We start from the raw sequence: 21402 nt of genomic DNA, 5'->3' as shown, positions 1-21402 counted from the left end.
GAGTTTTCATTTTTGGTGAACTACCCATTAAGATGCTGAGAAAACTATGGCCCAACAAAACAACAAAAAAAAACAAGAGTTTGTAGTCAAAAGCATGAGTCATGTTGGAGGAAATGGCTCTAAATATCCTCCATGGGCAGCTGTGAAGCACTGAGCAAAACAAACCTTGTGTTGGCATCATACCACAGTTACTTAAGAGGCTGACTCAAATGTGACAGTAAATAGCTGTCCAGTTTCAGCAATTCCGGATCGGGTCTTCTTTAAAGCAGTATGTCAACACAGAACATACTAAATTAACATGTGAATGCAAACACACCTCCAATTCCAGCAGGTCAAACACTGTATCCGGAATTCCGCTCAGCATGAAAAGGTGCAGCTCCAGTTTCTCCTGAGAGTTCTTGGTGATTCTCTGCCGGAGTTTCTCCAGAGTCCACTCATTATTCAAGTTCAGCTGTCGCAGTTTGTTTTCGCTAACTTCTGACAGGAAAACAGCGAAACGCTTCGAGTACAGCGGGTCATACTGATCGATCATGTGCAGCATGAAGGCGAAATCGTTCTTCACGTCCGGGATGTCGCTATAACTGCTTTCCTCACGGATCGACTCGAAAGAATAGCGTTTTAGCGAGCGGCTAATTATCCAGTAGAGCGTGTACATGCAAATGAGGCCGTAAACCACCACCAGACTGATGTAGAAGCAGGCCAGGATCTTAAAGAGAGTCGCGAGCGGATGAGCACAGTGGTACATGCGATAACCCGTCAACCGCTCGATGTCCACGATACACTTTACGCTGAACTGAATGTGGTGAACGTAGTACACGGTGTAACAGATGATAAAGATGAACTGGATGACTTTGATGATTGTTTGGCGGATGTAAAGATGGTGTACGATGTCTCCCTCTTCAACGTGGATACGAAATTTCTTCACCTGCGAAAAGAAATGGATGGATGAGGTTATTTTCGGAAACCTTGGGATCTGTTCAAAAACCTAGCGAGCTATCTACAGTCTACAAAGGCAGCAATCTAACCGAGAAGGAACCTCAAAAGGGACTGATTTGGAACGCCCTACTTGGACAGCAACTCTGCATGTGACACAAATAGTGCCATTCACGGAAGACCTGATTGATTTTAAAAGAGTTTGACGTTAGCAAGTTGCTAATCTAATAGCACCTTCCTCTGAGCATAAAAATACATTCCAGTATACACAAATTTTGGGTAAAATAATACATTTTTAATGACTATTTTCTATAAATACTTTCAATACTGAATGAAATTATTATATTTAAAGGACTATAATTAAGATTTGGCGAAAAGAAGGTATCAAGGACGTTGCATAATTACACTGCCCACATTTTGGAACAGTCTTTGCAATCAAGCTTATTATCGTCAGTGTTGGGTAAGTTACTCAAGTAATCCACTACAAATTACTAATTACTTCTCAAAATGTAATCAGATTACTTTATTGATTATTTCATCTTAAAAGTAATCACATTACTAATTATTTTACTTTTAAATCACTTTTCCTAGAAACGTTTTTGGTTTTCCGCTAGATTTCAAAAGGTCTATATTTCCTCATTCACTGTCGCACAGCCTTCAGCGGTCACTGAAATGTTAACAGACATACATATGAAGTTATATTTTAACTGTATTATAAATATTACTTTAGCGCAAGTAATGTAATTAAAAGTAGTTACTTTCATTGGAAGTCAGTAACTGTAATCTGATTACAAGAATTTAAAATGTAATGTGTTACATAACTTTTTGACTAAAAAGTAATTAGATTACAGAAACGAATTACTTTGCAATCAGATACACCCAACACAAATTATCGTTAACAAAACGATCGTTAACAACAAAAACAAGCAGTGAAAAACTGTTTTCACAAACTAAATTATAAATAAAAAAAAGGGAGTTTGCCAAAAAAAAAAAAAAAATAAATCAAAAATTACAAATGTTAAGGCTGGGTATTAACGCAGAGTTCCCAATTCGATTAAATTCACAAGCTCTCGATTGGACTTGGATTAATATGATTCGTATAATTATGTTATAATGTCCATTTTGCTTACATTCTCTCAGCTAATGCTGTTAATTATACAGGGGACCTTCTAACTAGGTAAATTACGAAAATATTAATTATGAAAGAAATTGTATTTGATCGCATTGTTCACATTGTAGCTTTTGAAAAATTGACAATGTACAAATCCACGCATTTATCAATAAATATAATGTCTTGAAATTGCATATCTTCTATTGCATATATACAGTACTGTGCAAAGGTTTTAGGCAGTTGTGAAAATGTTGTATAGTGAGAATGTTTAATAAAATAATATAATATAAAACTATTCATTGCTTTTTTTTTTCTCCCCAATTTGGAATGCCCAATTCCCAATGCGATCTAAGTCCTTGTGGTGGTGTAGTGACTCGCCTCAATCCAGGTGGCGGAGGACGAATCTCAGTTGCCTCCGCGTCTGAGACTGTCAATCCGCGCATCTTATCACGTGGCTTGTTGAGCGCATTACCGCGGAGACATAGCGCGTGTGGAGGCTTCACGCTATTCTCCGCGGCATCCACGCACAACTTACCACATGCCCCACCAAGAGCGAGAACCACATTATAGCGACCACAAGGAGGTTACCCCATGTGACTGTACCCTCCCTAGCAACCGGGCCAATTTGGTTGGCTGGAGTCACTCAGCACGCCCTGGATTCGAACTCACGACTCCAGGGGTGGTAGGCGAGTCAGTGTCAATACTCGCTGAGATACCCAGGCCCCCGTTTTATATAATGAAATGCTTCTTTTTAGTTGTTTTTGATCAACAACTAATTGTAAAGAACTGAGAGGATATTAAGAGACATTATTCAGTGACAAATGGACTGCACAGATCTGCTTTGATCGCATACATAGTGAATTCATTGCATTGTAGAGGTTTGAGCATAGAGTAAAAGATCGATCTTGGGATTTAAACAATGTTACAGCTCAAATAATGCACAAGTTTTAGCAGAAGAATTAATGTAAGTGCTTTTATAAAATTATAAGCTTCACATTTTGGCTTTTAAAACCTCCAAAAATGGTCCCCATTCACTTCCATTATAAGTGCTTTACTGTAACCTTGGTTTTTGCTTTTTTTAAAGAAAACGAGGGACGAGTCAAAATAATTTTTATGGTAATCAACATTATACCACAAATGCTGTCTGACTGAGATTAACCTGTATGGGAACCCTGCATACTCCTTTTAAATATATACACACACACAAACCTTTTCAAACAGTGCTTTAGCCTGCTCTCCCTCTTTCTTATCCAAGACACCCGTCTCAGAGCGGTCCACGATACCCTGTTCAATCCGAGACTTTGTCCTTTGCAGCATCGGAACACTTGCCTCCACATCCTGGTCACTGACACTCGATGTTTTCTTGTCCATCGATCCATTCATCTTCCCTGCCGGTTTTGGGTCACTCTCCTCCACCACAGTCTCAGACAGCGCTCTCGTCGTCCACGGCGAGTCGAAACATTTCAGTAGAATCGACACGAAATGCTCCAGCTTCGAACTGGTCCGAGGAAACTTAAACCAGAAGTTACTACAAGCTAGAAAAATCAGTGTGTGGAGTAACACCAGATACGGGAAATACTTTGCAAACCAGTGGAGCTTGTTTTCATAACATACAGCATCCACGTAGTTGTACTGGTGTCTGTCGAGGTCATATTTGATGCCCTTTGGTTCAGAATCGGGAGGCACGCTGGCGTTGAGTTTTTGGCAGGTCTGGTTCATGACCCATTTGCATGGCAGGCAAATCATTTTGTCCTGCGTGACCTGCAGCGTGCCACCGAACACTGCGATCATCAGCATTACGATGGAGATGTAGTCTGTAAACACATCCCACCATGGTTTAAGAATTCGGTATGCCGGCTGTGTGTCAGCGAAGTACCGCAGTTCAGTGATGGGAATCATGACAGTTTACCTGCAAAACAGATAGATGGAGAGAGAAAATTACAAACTGTATTTATTATTATTTATTTACTTATTTTACAAAAGACCAAAAAGACACTGATGTTAATAATAATCTTACGAAAAAGATTTTTAAAAAAATGCCTGGTTCATCTTTCACACCAAAAACAAACAAACAAACAAACAGAAATATATTTTTTCAATATCTAAACTTTTTTTTAATTTTATTATATATATATATATATATATATATATATATATATAAACAAAAAAACTTAAGTAAATAAATTACATTTTAATTTTACATTTGTATTTATTATTTACACTATCAAGATGTTTTGCATTTAAACCCTTTTTTCAAAGACAGGTTGTTTCACTTTTAATTGACTATAAATCACAATTCCAGTGGGTCAGAAGTTTCCATACACTAAGTTAACTGTACCTTTAAGCAGCTTGGAAAATTCCCGAAAATTATGTCAAGCCTTTTGCCAATTAGCTTCTGATAGGTGTACAAAATTGGTGTACCTGTGGATGTATTTTAAGGCCTACCTTCAAACTCAGTGACTCTTTGCTTGACATCATGGGAAAAGTCAAAAGAAATCAGCCAAGACCTCAGAAAAACAAATTGTGGACCTCCACAAGTCTGGTTCATTCTTAGGAGCAATTTCCAAATGTGTGAAGGTACCACGTTCATCTGTACAAACAATAGTATGCAAGTATAAACACCATGGGACCACACAGCCATCATACCGCTCAGGAAGTAGATGCACTCCGTCTCCTAGAGATGAACGTAGTTAGGTGCGAAAAATGCAAATCAATCCCAGAACAACAGCAAAGGACCTTGTGAAGATGCTGGAGGAAAACAGGTAGACAAGTATCTATATCCACAGTAAAACGAGTCCTTTATCGACATAACCTGAAAGGCTGCTCAGCAAGGAAGAAGCCACTGCTCCAAAACCACCATAAAAAAAGCCAGACTACAGTTTGCAAGTGCACATGGGGACAAAGATCTTACTTTTTGGAAAAATGTCCTCTGGTCTGACGAAACAAAATGGCCATAATGACCAGCGTTATGTTTGGAGGATAAAGGGTGAGGCTTGCAAGCCGAAGAACACCATCCCAACCGTGAAGCATGGGGGTGGCAGCATCATGTTGTGGGGGTGCTTTGCTACAGGAGGGACTGGTGCACTTCACAAAATAGATGGCATCATGAGGAAGGAAAATTATGTGGATACATTGAAGCACCATCTCAAGACATCAGCCAGGAAGTTAAAGCTCAGTCGCAAATGGGTCTTCCAAATGGACAATAACCCCAAGCATACCTCCAAAGTTGTGGCAAAATGGCTTAAGGACAACAATGTCATGGTATTGGAGTGGCCATCACAAAGCCCTGACCTCAATCCAATAGAGAATTTGTGGGCAGAACTGAAAAAGTGTGTGCGAGCAAGGAGGCCTACAAACCTGACTCAGTTACACCAGTTCTGTCTGGAGGAATGGGCCAAAATTCCAGCAACTTATTGTGAGAAGCTTGTGGAAGGCTACCCAAAATGTTTGACCCAAGTTAAACAATTTAAAGGCAATGCTACCAAATACTAACAAAGTGTATGTAAACTTCTGACCCACTGGGAATGTGATGAAAGAAATAAAAGCTGAAATAAATCATTGTCTCTACTATTATTCTGACTATTTCATGTATCTTAAAATAAAGTAGTGATCCTAACTGACCTAAGACAGGGAATGTTTTCTACGAGTAAATGTCAGGAATTGTGAAAACTGAGTTTAAATGTATTTGGCTAAGGTGTATTTAACCTTCTGACTTCAACTGTGTATATACACACACACACAGACACAATGCTTTATCTGGTGAATATATAGGCTATAAAAAGCTTAATTTGGTAAATACATACAGTAAGAACATTTTAACGGAGCCAAGTCTCAATCAATTTAAAATAAGAGTCCCCGGAGAATTTTGGGCTTGTTTATAGTTAAAAGTCCCCAGGTATGTACCACAATTATTATTATTTTTTTCTTTTTATCCCAATTTGGAATGCCCAATTCCCAAGTCCTCGTGGTGGCGTAGTGATTCGCCTCAGTCGGGGTGGCGGAGGACAAATCCCCAGTTGCAAACTCCAGGGGTGGTAGCCAGCGTCTTTACCACTGAGCTACCCAGGCCCCTATGTACCACATCTTTGATAGCAAGGAAAGACAAAAAAGAAAAAAACATTTTTTTTTTATCATTCTATAAATTGATTGTAAAAACTATCAGATGATTAATCAGCATTTTCCACCACCTTAGTTATTGCTATCGGCAAAATCCTCTAATCAAAACATTTCACAACTTTGTCAGGGAATAAAATAAATTGTTGTTTTTAAGCGCTGAAAGACTAACAATAACAGTGTGAGAAAAAGGCATGTGCTTTAATATGAGCTTTAACCTTGTTCTGTCTGCCATCACTTTCACTTTATACACACAGTATTTCACTATGTCGTATTGTTCAATGTTTTTCTTACAGTAGCTGCGAGTCTGAGCGCATATCACGACACAGGAAGTAGCCAGCATGAGTCAGCAAAACATATTCTGCTGTGTGTGTTTGTGGGAGTAGAGTTATGGAGGAAAAGAAAAATTAATCCAACACAAAATCAAACCTGCACCTAATTTTAGTATTTACTTTCAAGGTACGCACACATGCGGTTTGGTAATTAAAGCGAGCTGTGCGTTTGACTTTATAAAGGTGGTTTACACACTCGGCCGTTTTTGCCCCTAGGCTGCAGTTGGCAGACTGGCACATTGAGATCTTTAGGGTTGCCAGGTTGAATCTTAGAATTAATCACAGCTGCCCCATGTCTGCTAAACCAAACTAAACTCTACGTGCGGCCGTCGACAAACAGAGAGCTAAAATTGAATGATTCACATCAAATGTCCTGACACAGCAAGAGGACATGTGCACATATTACCCACAATTCAGTTATACACTAATTTGGTTCTAACATGAAAGGCTGGACTAAAGGAACAGAAATAAAACAGGGTAAATAAAGACTGAGATAAAATATTTACAGCCTCATACACAGGAAGGAACAAAAACATCTGTTATACAACCAAACTGTAGCGTAAATAACTTTTTTCTAAAGGAATATTCTGGGTTCAATACAAGTTAAGCTCAATCGACAGCATCTGTGGCATAACGTTGATTAACTCCAAAATTAATTTTGATTCGTTGCTCCTTTATTTCAAAAACAAATCTGGGTTACAGTGAGGCACTTACAATGGAAGTCAATGGGGCCAATCTGTAAACATCAAAATACTGTTTCAAAAGTATAGCCACAAGACAAACAATATGGTACATGTTAACATGATTTTACTGGGAGAAAATCATTTACTAACCTTTTCTGTGTGCATCAAACAACTTCATTGTCATGACGATGTATGAGCGGTAAATCCAGTGTATAATGTTTTTAAAAAATGGACTGATTAAACATTTAATGTTTATCATTTACTCATCTTCATGCCATCCCAGATGTGTATGACTTTCTTTCTTCTGCAGAACACAAACAAAGATTTTTAGAAGAATATCTCAGCTCTGCAGGTCCATACAATGGAAGTGAATGGTGACCAGAACTTTGAAGGTCCAAAAAGCATATAAATGCAGCAAAAGAGAAATCTATAAGACTCTAGTTGTTATATCCATATCTTCTGAAGCAATATGATAGGTGTGGTCAAAATTTAAGTCTTTTTTTTTTACCAAAAATCTCCACTTTCACTTCTACATTCTTCTTTTATTTTTGTCGATTTGCAATCTTCGTGCATATCGCCACCTACTGGGCAGGAGGAGAATTTATAGTAAAAGGGCAAATATTGATCTGTTTCTCACCCACATCTATCATATTGCTTCTGATGATATAGATTTAACCACTGGAGTCGTATTGATTACTTTAATGCTGCCTTTATATGCTTTTTGGAGATTCAAAGTTCTGGCCACCATTCACTTGCATTGTATGGACCTACAGAGCTGAGATATTCTAAATATCTTCATTTGTGATGAAGATATTTAGATAAATGTAGCCTACCCTTTGTGTTTGACAAAAGAAACAAAGTCATGCAAGTTTAGAACATCATGAAGGTGAGTAAATTATGTCCATTTTTATTTTTGGGTGAACTTTTCCTTTAAATTACGGCAATTTGAATTCATTGAGTTATAAATAGAGGACAAAAGCATTAGGAGACACATAAAAGGGGGTGGAGAGAGGAGGAGGAGGAGAGAGAGAAAGGGAGTGCTGCAACGTTTATGAGCTGGAGAAAGAGGCTAATGGGGAAACAAACAGGAAGGAGAACCTATGAGAAGAGATGAACACAAAGAAAGAGAGATATAATGACTTCTGGTGAAGTGCAGGAAAGCTGATAAACTGTAATTTCTTTCCCTCTAACCGTTTAAGACGAGCATAGGCAGCAAGCAAGCAAGCATGTGCACTCTGGAGAGTCTACAGTAAAGATTTAGAATCTCTCTAATGTCTATATTTAGACTTAGAGGGTCTGGAAATGTTCCTTTTTGTCAAAAGATGGGGTAAAAATGCAGAAAAGGCCTCAGCTATTGTAAAAAAGCCATGCAGGGCTCAATGATTCCCAGAGTTACCTTCATTATATAATATCCCAGACTTCAATTTACAGTGTGGTGCACTTTATATATTTAGCTGACTTCAGTATTAAAATGTCAAGATACAAATAAAATTATATGGCTAATTTAGTTAAACTTGACAACATATGGTCATCTGGCTGTATTTACTGAAATGTGTATGAAGTTGCTGATATAGGGGCACCACCAACTCTATACCGGGGCCCCCTCAAGGTATTATGTGCCAATTACATTCAGTTACATTTGCCTTGAATAAGTACAGCAGAAATACCACAAAAAGGTCCATTATCACAGACAAAAAATTATTTACACTGGAATTATAATTCTACTTCAAGCTTAAGAATTTTGTTGTGACAGATGCTGAACCAACTAATCAATTAATTGTGTTTTTTTTTTCTTCAATATAATACTTGATTTCTGATTAAATAATTTTATTTTTAATGATTACAGTTATAATAATGAAATTCAATTCTTATAAATTAATTAACTGAAATTTAAAACACACAAAAAAAATAGATACTCTTGTTTGTTTCAGTTGCTGGCTATGCAAATTTATGTTTTATATAGATATTTTGCTTTTTGGAAAACATCCATTGAGGAAAAAAAAGAAGAAAAGAAATGGAATCGTAATGCGTACCATAAAAGGTTAAATCCAAAATTTCGATGATTTTTGAAATTTATATATATATTTTTACATTTTGTTTGGGACTGGTAATCCGGGCTCATGGTTTTGTCCTTACAGGGCCACCACACCATATTTACACACAAATGTCAACTCAAAAACTCACACACAGACCACGGCTGACTTTTACACATCATTCACACTGAGGCAGACACTTGTATGGTCTGTTATTCACACATTATTCACATGATCAATAGATAAATATCCCACTCACTACTGACAACAGTCACAACAGTTCTGTGTGAAACAGAAAAACAAAACAATGGCTTCCCTTATGAAAATCGAGAGTTTGCAGCAAATTCGCTACTGAAATCAGAACTTTGCGGCAAACTTGCGATAAATTGTCCATTGTTGTCAAAGGCTTGCTGCAGGTTCACCACTACCGGTGAAGAGCTGCAAACTTCTGCCAAACATTTGCGCCGAATCAAAAGCTAATTTGCATGTGAAAATAACGAGCGGCAAATTTGCCGCTAGTTTAGATTTTTTTTTAAAGGGTTGTACATGTGCTGTCAAATGTAGCCCAAACAGCTATGAGGCATAATAATTTCTTGTAGTATGCTAAATATAGTAATATAAATAAAAAAAAAGTGTTTAACCTTAAAAGGAGTTTTTAACGGTACTTGTATGGTGCTTTTTGTCCTTTTTGGAGCTTGACAGTATAAATCACCATCCTTTTTATTGTATTGGCAAGCGCAGCTTAGACATTCTGTTAAACTAATCCTTTTGAGTTACACTGAAGTAAGAAAGTCATAAAGGTTTGGAATGACATGAGGGTGAGTAATTGATGACAGAATTTCATATTTGGGCGAACTATCCCTTTAAAAATAACAAAAACGTCTCTCTAGCTCTCTGGTCTCAGCTAACAGTCTATTAACAATTAACAAACAAACCTTTCATACACAATCCTACACATTCACATACACACATAAACAGTATCTTTTTCTTTCAAAGTGCTGGAATCACTTTTATAAACCTCAAGTGTTTCAAATGCCATCTTCTAAACAGACAATTTCTGCACATCCTTCAGACTGTAAACAGGAGACGCAGTGCGTGTTGACAGGATCATTGGATAGGATCTGATCCAGTCTGGACCAGCGCTGTAACCTTTGGCAACGTCAAACCAGTGCAAACCACAACACACACATTTACAGAGATAAAAGCCTCTTTCTTTGAAAGTAATTACACTTGACATTTTCCTCAGGAGTCTATACTAGAATTCACAAGTATCCCATTTTCTCATTACAGTATGAGGACAATACTGCAATGTAATAATTAATGTAATACACTAAATATCTTAATTGTTACTATTATAATGCAAGTTAATTTACACATGTAAACTTTTTCCACACCTATGCTAAATACAGTAATATAAATTACTAAATAAATTTAATTTTTAACCTTAAAGATGTTTGTATGCTTACCCAAGCTGCCATGACAAGCACTGACCGAAATTAAGAGTAGAACTGTATAGCAAAGAACCCTCTATCACTCTACGACAGAGAAGCATCTATAGCTTCACTGCTGGATCACTATATGGCACTACATGAGATCCCACTATTGTGGTAGGTCAAAATCACTTCATGGTAGAGAACCATGAATACTGTGACTGTATGATCACTGTATGGTGGAGAGCCCTCTATAGTGAGACTCCAGTATTACTTTACAGCAGAAAATACCCTATAGAAGGACTCCTGTATCACCACATGGCAGAAAACCCTCTATAGTAGGACTGCTGGATAAGTATATGGGAGACAACCCTCTTTAGTGGGTCAATAACTTAATATATTGCAGATAATACCCTATAGCTGGACTCCTGTATGGCAAAGAACCCTTTCTAGGGGACTCTCCTAAATCACTATGTGGCAGAAATCTTTAAGCAAACTTCTGGATAACTAGGCTACATGGCACAGAACCCTCTATAATGGGACTTGAGGATCACTATATGGCACAGAACCCTCTACAATAGGACTCAAGGATCACTATACAGCACATAACCCTCTATAATGGGAATTGAGGGTCACTATATGTCACAGAACCCTCTGTAATGGAGACAACCTCTGAGTAGATCAGTAACTTAATATGTTGCACAGAACACCTCTATAATAGGACTCAAGGATCACTATACAGCACATAACCCTCTATAATGGGAATTGAGGGTCACTATATGTCACAGAACCCTCTGTAATGGGACATGAAGATCACTATATGGCACAGAACCCTCTATAATAGGACTCGAGGATCACTATACAGCACAGAACCCTCTATAATGGGACTGCTGGATCAGTATATGGGAGACAACCCTCTTTAGTGGGTCAATAACTTAATATATTGCAGATAATACCCTATAGCTGGACTCCTGTATCCCTGTATGGCAAAGAACCCTCTCTAGGGGGCTCTCCTAAATCACTATGTGGCAGAAATCTTCAGGATAACAAGGCTACATGGCACAGAACCCTCTATAATGGGACTTGTGCATAACTATATGGCACAGAACCTTCTACAATTGGACTTGTGGATCACTCTATGGCACAGAACCCTCTATAATGGGACTCGAGGATCACTATACAGTACAGAACCCTCTATAATGGGACTTGTACATAACTGTATGGCACAGAAACCTCTATAATGAGACTTGTTCATAACTATATGGCACAGAACTTTCTATTGCAAGTACCTTCTATAACTAGAGCACTTTAACAACATTCTGATGTCTTACTGAGAGAAGAAAGAAAAAAAAACCTATCATATCGGAGACAATTTCGTGACTGGTAAAATAAGTTACTATTTTGTGATTCTAAAGCTCAAGAACACATTTTAATTACTTTGTTATTTTGTCCTTTCGTACCAAATTTTCTGCGAACTCCAGGTGCATCTTGGAAACACACACAGACACAAACAAAGGGTCTGTTGTCTAACTTGCTTTGTTTCGTTTTTCCAAGGACAAACTGTCCCCACATGCTGCTAACGGTAAGCATTATAGAGCCATATATACACCCAAGCACTCACACACACACAAGCTAATACACTTTAACATTATCTCTTAAATCATCACACACTCTTACCGAGCAGCAAAAGAGTTCCCTCTATCACTCATTCCTAAAAAAGGATAATTAAACAAAAGAGTGAGATACAGAGAGAACATGTGAACTTGCCATCTTCATAAGCCCGGGAGACCAACTATAACAATCGACCGGTGAAAATGATCACTTACAGAAACGCAGCATGGTGGGTGGGTGTGTGTGCGTGTGTGTAAATCCTATGGGTTCTCTTCTCGGCCGAAAGGCATTTGCTTATAATGACACTGAAATAAACACGGGCTTTTTCTGGCCACTAATTCAAACCACTCAAATTTCAGCAAGACCTTCAGTAAAGTGCTACAGAGTCTTTAGTAAAAACCACTCAAAGCAATGAATATGTTTGTGCATGTGTGTTATGGTATAAACCTATAGTCTTAGAAAAGGAAGAGAAAATTCTGCATGTCAGCGGTTAGAATGCTTTTCATTAATGACGTATTCAAGTATTATATTTCTGCTGTACTTTACAAAATGTGCATTCCGTGCACACACTGTATAAAGCAGAATAGAGTTGCATGCTATTCAGAACATTACCACAGGAAGAGATAATGGCATAAGATGGACAGATAGAAAATTGAAAAACATAATTTGCATTTAACCATCTACAGTGGTGGCCAAAAATATTGGCACCCTTGGTAAACATCTGCATTGTTTATCCTTTTGAACTTTCATTCAAAAAATTCACAAAAATATAACCTTTAATTTAAGTAAAACAACTGAAAGAGGAGAAATATCTCATTATTAAATAAATAGTTTTCTCCAAATCATGTTGGCCACAATTACTGGCACCCCTAGACATTCTTATGAGTAAAATATATCTGAAGTATATTCCAATTCATATTTGACATGTTTTAGTGCACCTGGGTGACTAGGCACATGAAATTATTCAGCCATGGCTCATGAATATGAGGTAAGACAGGCCAAATTCCCTTAATCATCAATCACAGTGGGTTAGACTAAAGAATATAGTTCTGATGTGCGGCAAAAGGTTGTTGAGCTTCACAAATTGGAAGTGGCTATAAGAAAATAGCTTAAGCATTGAAAATGCCCATTTCCACCATCAGGGCAATAATTAAAAAGTTCCAATCAACTGAAGATGTTAAGAATTGGCCTGGAAAAGGACGTGTGTCTATATTGTCTCCACGCACGGTGAGGAGGATGGTTCAAGTGGCCAAAAAATCTCCAAGGATCACTGCTGGAGAATTGCAAAAGTTAGTTGTGTCTTGGGGTCAGAAAGTCTCAAATAAAATATCAGACATCACCTACATCACCACAAGTTGTTTGGGAGGGTTTCAAGAAAAAAAGCTGCTCTCATCCAACAACAAACTCCAGCGTCTTCAGTTTGCCAGACACTACTGGAACTTCAAGTGGGACCGGATTCGATGATCAATTGATGAAACAAAAAAAAGAACTTTTTGGCAGCAAACACCAGAAGTACCCAATGCACATGGTTAAATATGGTGCTGGATAATGTTGTGGGGCTGTTTTTCTGCCAGAGGTCCTGGACATCTTGTTCGGATACATGGCATCATGGACTCTATCAAATACCAACAGATAAATAAATCTAAACTTGACTGCCTCTGCCAGAAAGCTTACAATGGGTACTGGTTGGATCTTCCAGCAGGACAATGATACAAAACACATATCAAAATCAACACAAAAATGGTTCACTGCCCACAAAATCAAGGTTCTGCCATGGCCATCCCAGTCCCCAGACCTGAACCCCATAGAAAATGTATGGGGTGAATTGAAGAGTAGAGTCCACCAAAATGGACCAGGAATGGTCTCAGATCACTTGCCAGATGTTCTCCAACCTCATTAGGCATTATAAGAGAAGACTCTGATCTTGGTAAAGGTAGGTTGCAAAAATTATTATTTTGCCGATAATTATGGCCAACATGTTTGAGAAAAATATTTAATAATGAGATATTTCCCCTGTTTCGATTGTATTACTTCAATTAAAGGCTAGATTTTTGTCATTTTTTTTGAATGAAAGATCAAAAGGATAAACAATGCAGATTTTTTTCCACAGCATTCTTTGCTCATATTTACCAAGGGTGCCAATATTTTTGGCCACCACTGTACAATGTTTCTGATGCATTTAAGTATTTTAAAGAACGCTCGAGAAGGCCAGTTGGTGAGATTATTAGATCATAAGGTGCCATGTTTGATGTCCCACAGACACACAGGCCTTGGGTAATACATACCACAATGCAGTGAGTGAATTACGGGTGTGTCCTGCTCAGATCGACCATGTTTCCTGAACACACGCCGCCTGCTTCAGTTAACAAAGACTGCTTCACACGAGGAGGGGAAACATCAGGCCTACACATGTTCAAAACATTGTATCTTTCGTCTCAGGGTCAAACTTTAACCACAGAGAACGCCTTGTTTAGAACTTCACCCTAAAACCACTTAATTTGCATAAATTAGACCCCAAATTTAAAATACTGTTATTATTTACTCACACTTATGTTGACAAAAACAGGTATGTTTTTTCTTCTTAAAGGGAGATGTTTTGCAGGATGTCCAAGCTGCTCTTTTCCATACAACTAAAGTAGATGACTCCAAAATTGACAAAACGAATACGTATGTCTTAAATACCATCAGCTCTTTTTGTCCATACAATGGAAGAAAACAGGTGCCATCAGTCTGCTGGCTATTTGACCATCAAAAGTCATATTTAGGCAGCATAAAAGTAATCCACACAATTCCAGTCGATCAATTAATGTCTTCTGAAGCAAACCGATAGGTTAGTGTATGAAACAAATAGATAATTAAAACTTTTTTTACTTTAAATCATTGCTTCCTGCCAGCGCTGTATCGCTGTTTGAAATGACCAAACTCTAGCGTGACGTTCGTTCCTCTGTTGTATACAAAGCGCGCGCTTCAGACTTCTCGCGTGAACGTGCCACTGCACTTACATCACTGATGCATTGACTGCTGGCAGGAAGTGATCTTTTCAAGTTAATAAAGTTTTAATTATCAATTTATTTTTTACACAAACATATAGGTTTGCTACAGAAGACATTAATTGATCGACTGGAGTCGTGTGGATTACTTTTATGCTGTCTAAACGTGACTTTTGGACCGTCAAACAGTCAGCAGCCTGATGGCACCTGTTTACTTCCATTGTATGGACAAACAGAGCTGAAATGTGCTTATAAAAATCTTCACTTCGGTTCTGCTGAAGAATGAAAGTCATACATATCTGGGATGGCTTAAAGGTAAGTAATTAATGAGAGGATTTACATTTTTCGGTGAACTAATCCTTTAAGGCCTCTGCTTACTTCCTACGAAATGGAAGAACGAATGGGTGTGACTTAGATTTAGAACAAAATCTGTCCAAAAAGAAAGTGTTTTTGCGTTCATCTCGGTGGTTCTTAACAGTCCGCCTGAGCAACCTTTTAAGAAATCTTCTTTCTGGCTGCTAAACACCTTCTTGCTGTCATAGGTTCATGTAATCGATAGATGTGACCTGGAGCTCCACCAATTTTGAGACCGTGAGTTAATTTCCATTCAGTCAGTCAAGATCAGTCAACATGAACACACCGGTGTGCAGATATTAGCCAAATGGTGCGGATTTACCTACATCTGCATGATCAGTAATTAAACAGATTTTAGTTTAATTTGTCTACAAAAGGAATCAAATCTACTCAAATAATGGTAAGTACCCATTCACTCATGTGCCATCTGCATTGAAACCCATTCACAGGTGTTCCTATCATTCTTTTGTCTGTATTCTGCTCATTAACACTCTTTTATACAACCATCTTTGCAGTAGTATCAGCGTCATTATAATTTACAATAACTAGGCCTGTCAGGATTATTAAATAACTGTCTGATCACGGTTATTTGACCTAACCGTGGTTATTTGAGAAAACCACGATTATTGGGCATTCAGCTCTGATGCTCGCACTGTCAGCAAAGGCTTGCGCCAAACTCCCGCGAAAATATAAACGAACAAGTATAAACTTTGATATAGTGAACACAAAGTGCTCCAGTTTCACTTTAAATGATCATGTAATGGCAAATGTTCCTGGTTCAGATGAGCTGTTGACAAGCAGTGACAAAGAGGAGGAGACACACACTTACACATTTCTGGAGTAATAAAATGATGAAACGCAATTTCAAAGTTTTCTTCATGACAAATAAGGGCTTGTGGGTTTAATAATCAGAGCAGTAAAATAACTGACGAAATTAAGAAATAAATATTTTACTACTGCGTAATATAATAAAAATATAAAACATATATAAAAATTATATTTGAATTTTATTTAATAAAATTATACAATTTACAAGTTCAAAAAAAACAAGTGTAAATGTAAAATTGACCAAAACTAAAGTTGAACAATAACAGAGACAAATTAAGTATTTAGAAATATTTTGATTTGTGAAACATTATTTTCATGTCAGTCATAAGTTTTTAAAGCCTTAAAAGGAAATCATTGTTTATCCCTATTTTATTATTTGATTTATATTTTTCGTGTTAAATATGTAAAAATTACTTCTTATGGTGTAAGAAGAACACATGCAGGAAAAAAGCACACCTTAAAAAAATATTACAATTTATATGACAATTAATCGCGAAAGCCTTTAACGAGACAATTACTCGTTACAGCCCTAAAACAGACAATTAATCGACATAATCGCAATTATTTGTTTGACAATTAATCGTAAGCCAAATTTCATAATCGTGACAGCTCTAACAATAACAGAGTGTAACCGGCGCATTTTATAGCCGTGTATAGCGTGTTGGGGCATTATTTAAATGTACTTATAAACCACAGCGGTGTGGTGGGTGTCTGAATGTTCACGTATGTCGTTGCTCAGCTGTTTCGAACTTCTGTTTACTTCTGATCGAAGACCGAATAAGAACTTCTCCGTAAGTGTGCTGGAGCCTTTATGGACCACTTTTATACTGCTTGTTTTGACCATTTGGGAGCTTTACAAATGTAGTCACCATTTACTTCCCTTGTGTGGAAAAGAGTAGCCTGTACATTCTTCTAAATAACTCTTTTTGTGCTCCATAAAACTAAACATAAACATAAAATGTGCGGGTGAATAAATGATGATGGATTTTTCATTTTCAGGTGAATTATTCAGCCACGCAAAGGCAAAATGCAGTTAACTACTTGACATTTTGTGAAGATATGATTTTAATTTAGAAATTGTTTCTTTTAGACTATGATCTGTCCTGTGAAAGATGGGTTTGGCTCAACTATGCTCATATATTTAGAGAATATGAACATGAGAGGGTGAAAATTACAGTAACTAAAAACACTTAAGCCAATTTTTCCCTCAGTTTGAGTGTTGTTAAAATGACAGCACTTCAGTAGCCCTCGAGTAACCACAGATTATGTGCTTTGATCAAATGCACAAAAGTGGCACAACCATTCTGAGGTTAGAACCAACAGGTTACTAGTCCAGGTCTTTGTCCCACACTCCCTTTCATTGATCTTAGAGAAAAGTAGCAGGGTGTAGCTCCAAATCTCTAACCCAAAAGCAGTTTTTATGAAATAAAAAACATTGCAAACTTGTTTATATTTTCATCTTATGCACTCATTGTGCCAAGTGGCTGTATTATCAAACTAAGGCTTTAAAAGTAGCTGCATAACCAAGCAAATAGCCTAATTGGCCTTATAATAAAATATCAAGATATGCATGAACCATCAGCCCAAAATCAATTATACGACAATTCTGCCAACATCAAGTAGTTTGCCTCTGAATTGTACCCACACACAGCCATGACTTTGATCAGATCAGGCCCATCTCAAGACCGACCCCCCACTAAATCACACACGAAACACACTACTTACAGTGATCAAATCAAGCCAGCCAGCCAGCCAGCCACACACACACACACACACACACACACACACACACACACACACACACACACACACACACACACACACACACACACACACACACACACACACTGTGTCTGCAGTCTAATGACTTTCCGTGGGTGGAAAATTAAACCCTGTCTTGCTTGACTCTTAAAAGCCTCTGTTCTTGGCGAACACAACCTCAACACACCTTAAAACATTCCCCAAAAAAGCCCAACACACACACACTCAAACCTTCGGCGCAACTCACCGGCTCTTTTACTGTATCGACCTCTGGATCCTGTGGCGCATAACAGATACATTTCTTTCCTCTGGTCCACGATCCAGAGCGGCAGTCACACACAACTGCAGCCCGAAGAAAGAGTAGAGGAACGCGGACAAACCACGCCCAGGAACAAGCGTCAGCTTAAGCGGACAGAACCGCCCTAGACGCGTTTAATCTACTATGGCAAAGGATTGATTCATGAATATTAATGACGTAACGCGCCGTTCGACCGGTACGCCCACCCGATTGGCTGAACGTCACTCCTTGGGCACAAGTTAGCTTACATGGACGTGGGTAATATTGTAAAATTATGAGGGTAATATTACAGTTTATCTACATAATGTAGTTTAAACAAGCTTTCTTTCACGAGAGAATAATATTCAATATTAAATTATATTTTAATTATTTAATATCAGTGTTGTTAACATTATTATTGTTTTGCAAGTCTTTGTTTGCATCTGCCATTATTTTGCCTTGCATTGAATTACATTAAAGTTTATATATATATATATATATATATATATATATATATATATATATATATATATATATATATATATATATATATATATATATATTAATTTGTGATTTTGTCACGTTATAATTCTTTTACATTTAATATAGGTTTTTAAAAAAGAGCGTGAAAATTATTGAACAAAATCAAAAAATTCCATTTTCAATGTCAGAGTTCTTTTGACGAAGGATTTTTCGATGTTGTCAACGATAACAAAGATGAGACGAAAACGATGCATTAAGAAAATAATTTATATTTACTTTTAATATAAAATACGTTGTTTCCGTAAAATTGTATGATATGTAACGCAATCCTAAACTGTTTAAACGTGATGAATTCGATACAGACATTAATCGTAAATATGTTTGATACACGTTTAAGTAATTCTAAGTAGTTTATACATTAAAAAAAAAAAAAAAAAAAAAAAATATATATATATATATATATATATATATATATATATATATATATATATATATATATATATATATATATATATATATATATTGATTAAAGTTTGGACAGTTACAGTTTAATAAAAAAAAATGTCTGCACATTTTCGTCAGCTAAAATATGTTTTTTAAGATTATAGTAAAATTGACTCAAATTAATGAATCTGACATGATGAAATATTGACTACATTTAAAAGACTTGCCTGAAGACGAAAATAATAATAAAAAAAATTAAAAAAATTTTTTTTAAATGATCCTGTAATATAATTTGACGTAAACTCTGTTTACTATTTAAAATGCTTATTTTCCTATTTCACACATTTTTTTCTTTGTTTTTTAATTTCCAAATTTAAAAATAAATAAATAAATAAATAAAATGCTGTGTTTATCTGCATTTATCCAACACAGGGCTGAAGGTTGTGCTTAGGGATATTTAATTAAGGTACGTGATAGACGCTGCACGAGAATTACCATGCAACGCCAGCCAGACTCATTAATATTCATGAGCCATGTCTTCGCCATAGTAGGATTCGTACTGCGGCTTGTTCGGGCGCTGCGCTGATACAGCACAATCGGGCGTGACTTTGACGCAGGGTGGAGCGGACCGTGCAGACTATCCGTGTGCGTTGAAGGTCGTTTACTGTAACTGAAGGAACTGTCGCAACATACAGACGCGAGGAGGCAAAAAAAAAAAAAAATAAAAAAGACAGCTGTTGAATAAGAGAAACATGATTAAGTTATTATGACGTCATAAAGCCTTAGAAAGTAGGCCAATTGGCCTATACAAAACGTTTTCTCTCTTTACGAAATTATTAAAAATAAGAAGAGCAATGTATAAAATAATGATCATTATAATATGATCATGAAAACGGTAAATCATCATCATGACATGAGATATGTAGACTCTTGTGACTAACTTGAGTCAGATTTTTTTCAAGATGCATGTGATTGGACAGATATGACTTGAGAAATTATTCATGTTTTTAAGTGGGTGACTCGTGGTGAGAACAATACAGTCAGTCTATAATATCATTAGAAAGCACTTATTTACCACTATGAGCAAAGTATTACAACATATAGAACCCCTCCCATTGAGCAAGTCATATATCTGGGCCTGTCTGACAGCAACATTTACAAACAGATGTTTAGTAGTCTGGACAACAGTAAAGGAAATTATACTTAAACTTAACCATTTAATAATTATCACATGATATGTATTATAATAGACATATTTATATTTAATTTTAGGACAATGTGGTAATTAAATGATTAAGTTGTCGAGGGTGTGTCTGTGCAGCCTGTATGCAAGTTACAACTCTGACTAGACACTTTTATCATGTTTTTATATAGAAAGAATGAGAGAATTAATTAGTCAGTGTGCAGTGCATTAAAGGAATAGTTCACCCAATGATGAAAATTCTCTCATAGTTTACTCACCCTCATGCCATCCCAGATGTGTATGACTTTCTTTCTTTAGCAGAACACAAATGAAGACTTAAAAAAAAAATAAAAAAAAATATCTCAGCTCTGTTGGTCCTTATAATGCAAGTATAATGGAACTTTTGTTGCTCAAAATATCACATGAAGGAAACATAGAAGTAATCCATACGACTCCAGTGTTTAAATCTATATCTTCAGAAACGATATAATAGGTGTGAGTGGGCAAATGTTATTTTTTACTTTCAATCTCCACTTTAACTTTCGCTTTCAGATGTTAAAGTGAAACTAATCAGGCACCACATGTGACTTTCAGATGTAAAAGTGAAAATGGAGATTTAGGGTAAAAAAGGGATCGTTTCTGAAGACATGGATTAACCACTGGAGTGTTTTGGATTACTTCTATGTTTCCTTTACGTGATTTTTGGAGCTTCACGTCTGATCACCATTCACTTGATTATAAGGACCTACAAAGCTGAGATATTCTTCTAAAAATCTTAATTTGTGTTCTGCAGAAGAAAGAAAGTCATACACACCTGGGATGGCATGAGGATGAGT

The 21402-nt window shown here is 36.9% G+C and overlaps 1 protein-coding gene across 5 annotated transcripts in view; it reads right to left on the bottom strand.

The window, feature by feature from the left end:
* lrrc8aa (leucine rich repeat containing 8 VRAC subunit Aa) overlaps positions 1–18545 on the bottom strand; it is a 29806-nt gene extending 11261 nt beyond the window's left edge. For 2 of the 5 annotated variants that reach the window (XM_051677927.1, XM_051677932.1), the window contains exons 1-3: positions 7323–7547; positions 3254–3953; positions 317–925 (exon numbers count right to left, since the gene is read on the bottom strand). In XM_051677927.1, coding sequence (XP_051533887.1) covers positions 317–925; positions 3254–3943 — 1299 coding nt within the window. In that variant the 5' untranslated portion in view covers positions 3944–3953; positions 7323–7547. Of the gene's footprint in view, positions 1–316; positions 926–3253; positions 3954–4489; positions 4615–6451; positions 6522–7322; positions 7548–18426 lie in introns of those variants that run through there. The other 3 variants (XM_051677930.1, XM_051677928.1, XM_051677931.1) reach the window with 3 other exon arrangements.
* Positions 18546–21402: the final 2857 nt, after the last annotated feature.

This window comes from Myxocyprinus asiaticus, chromosome 38 (genome assembly GCF_019703515.2).
Source record: "Myxocyprinus asiaticus isolate MX2 ecotype Aquarium Trade chromosome 38, UBuf_Myxa_2, whole genome shotgun sequence".
NCBI lineage: Eukaryota > Metazoa > Chordata > Actinopteri > Cypriniformes > Catostomidae > Myxocyprinus > Myxocyprinus asiaticus.
Note: the sequence above shows the minus strand (reverse complement) of the source record. Positions and strands in the feature narration are given on the sequence as shown.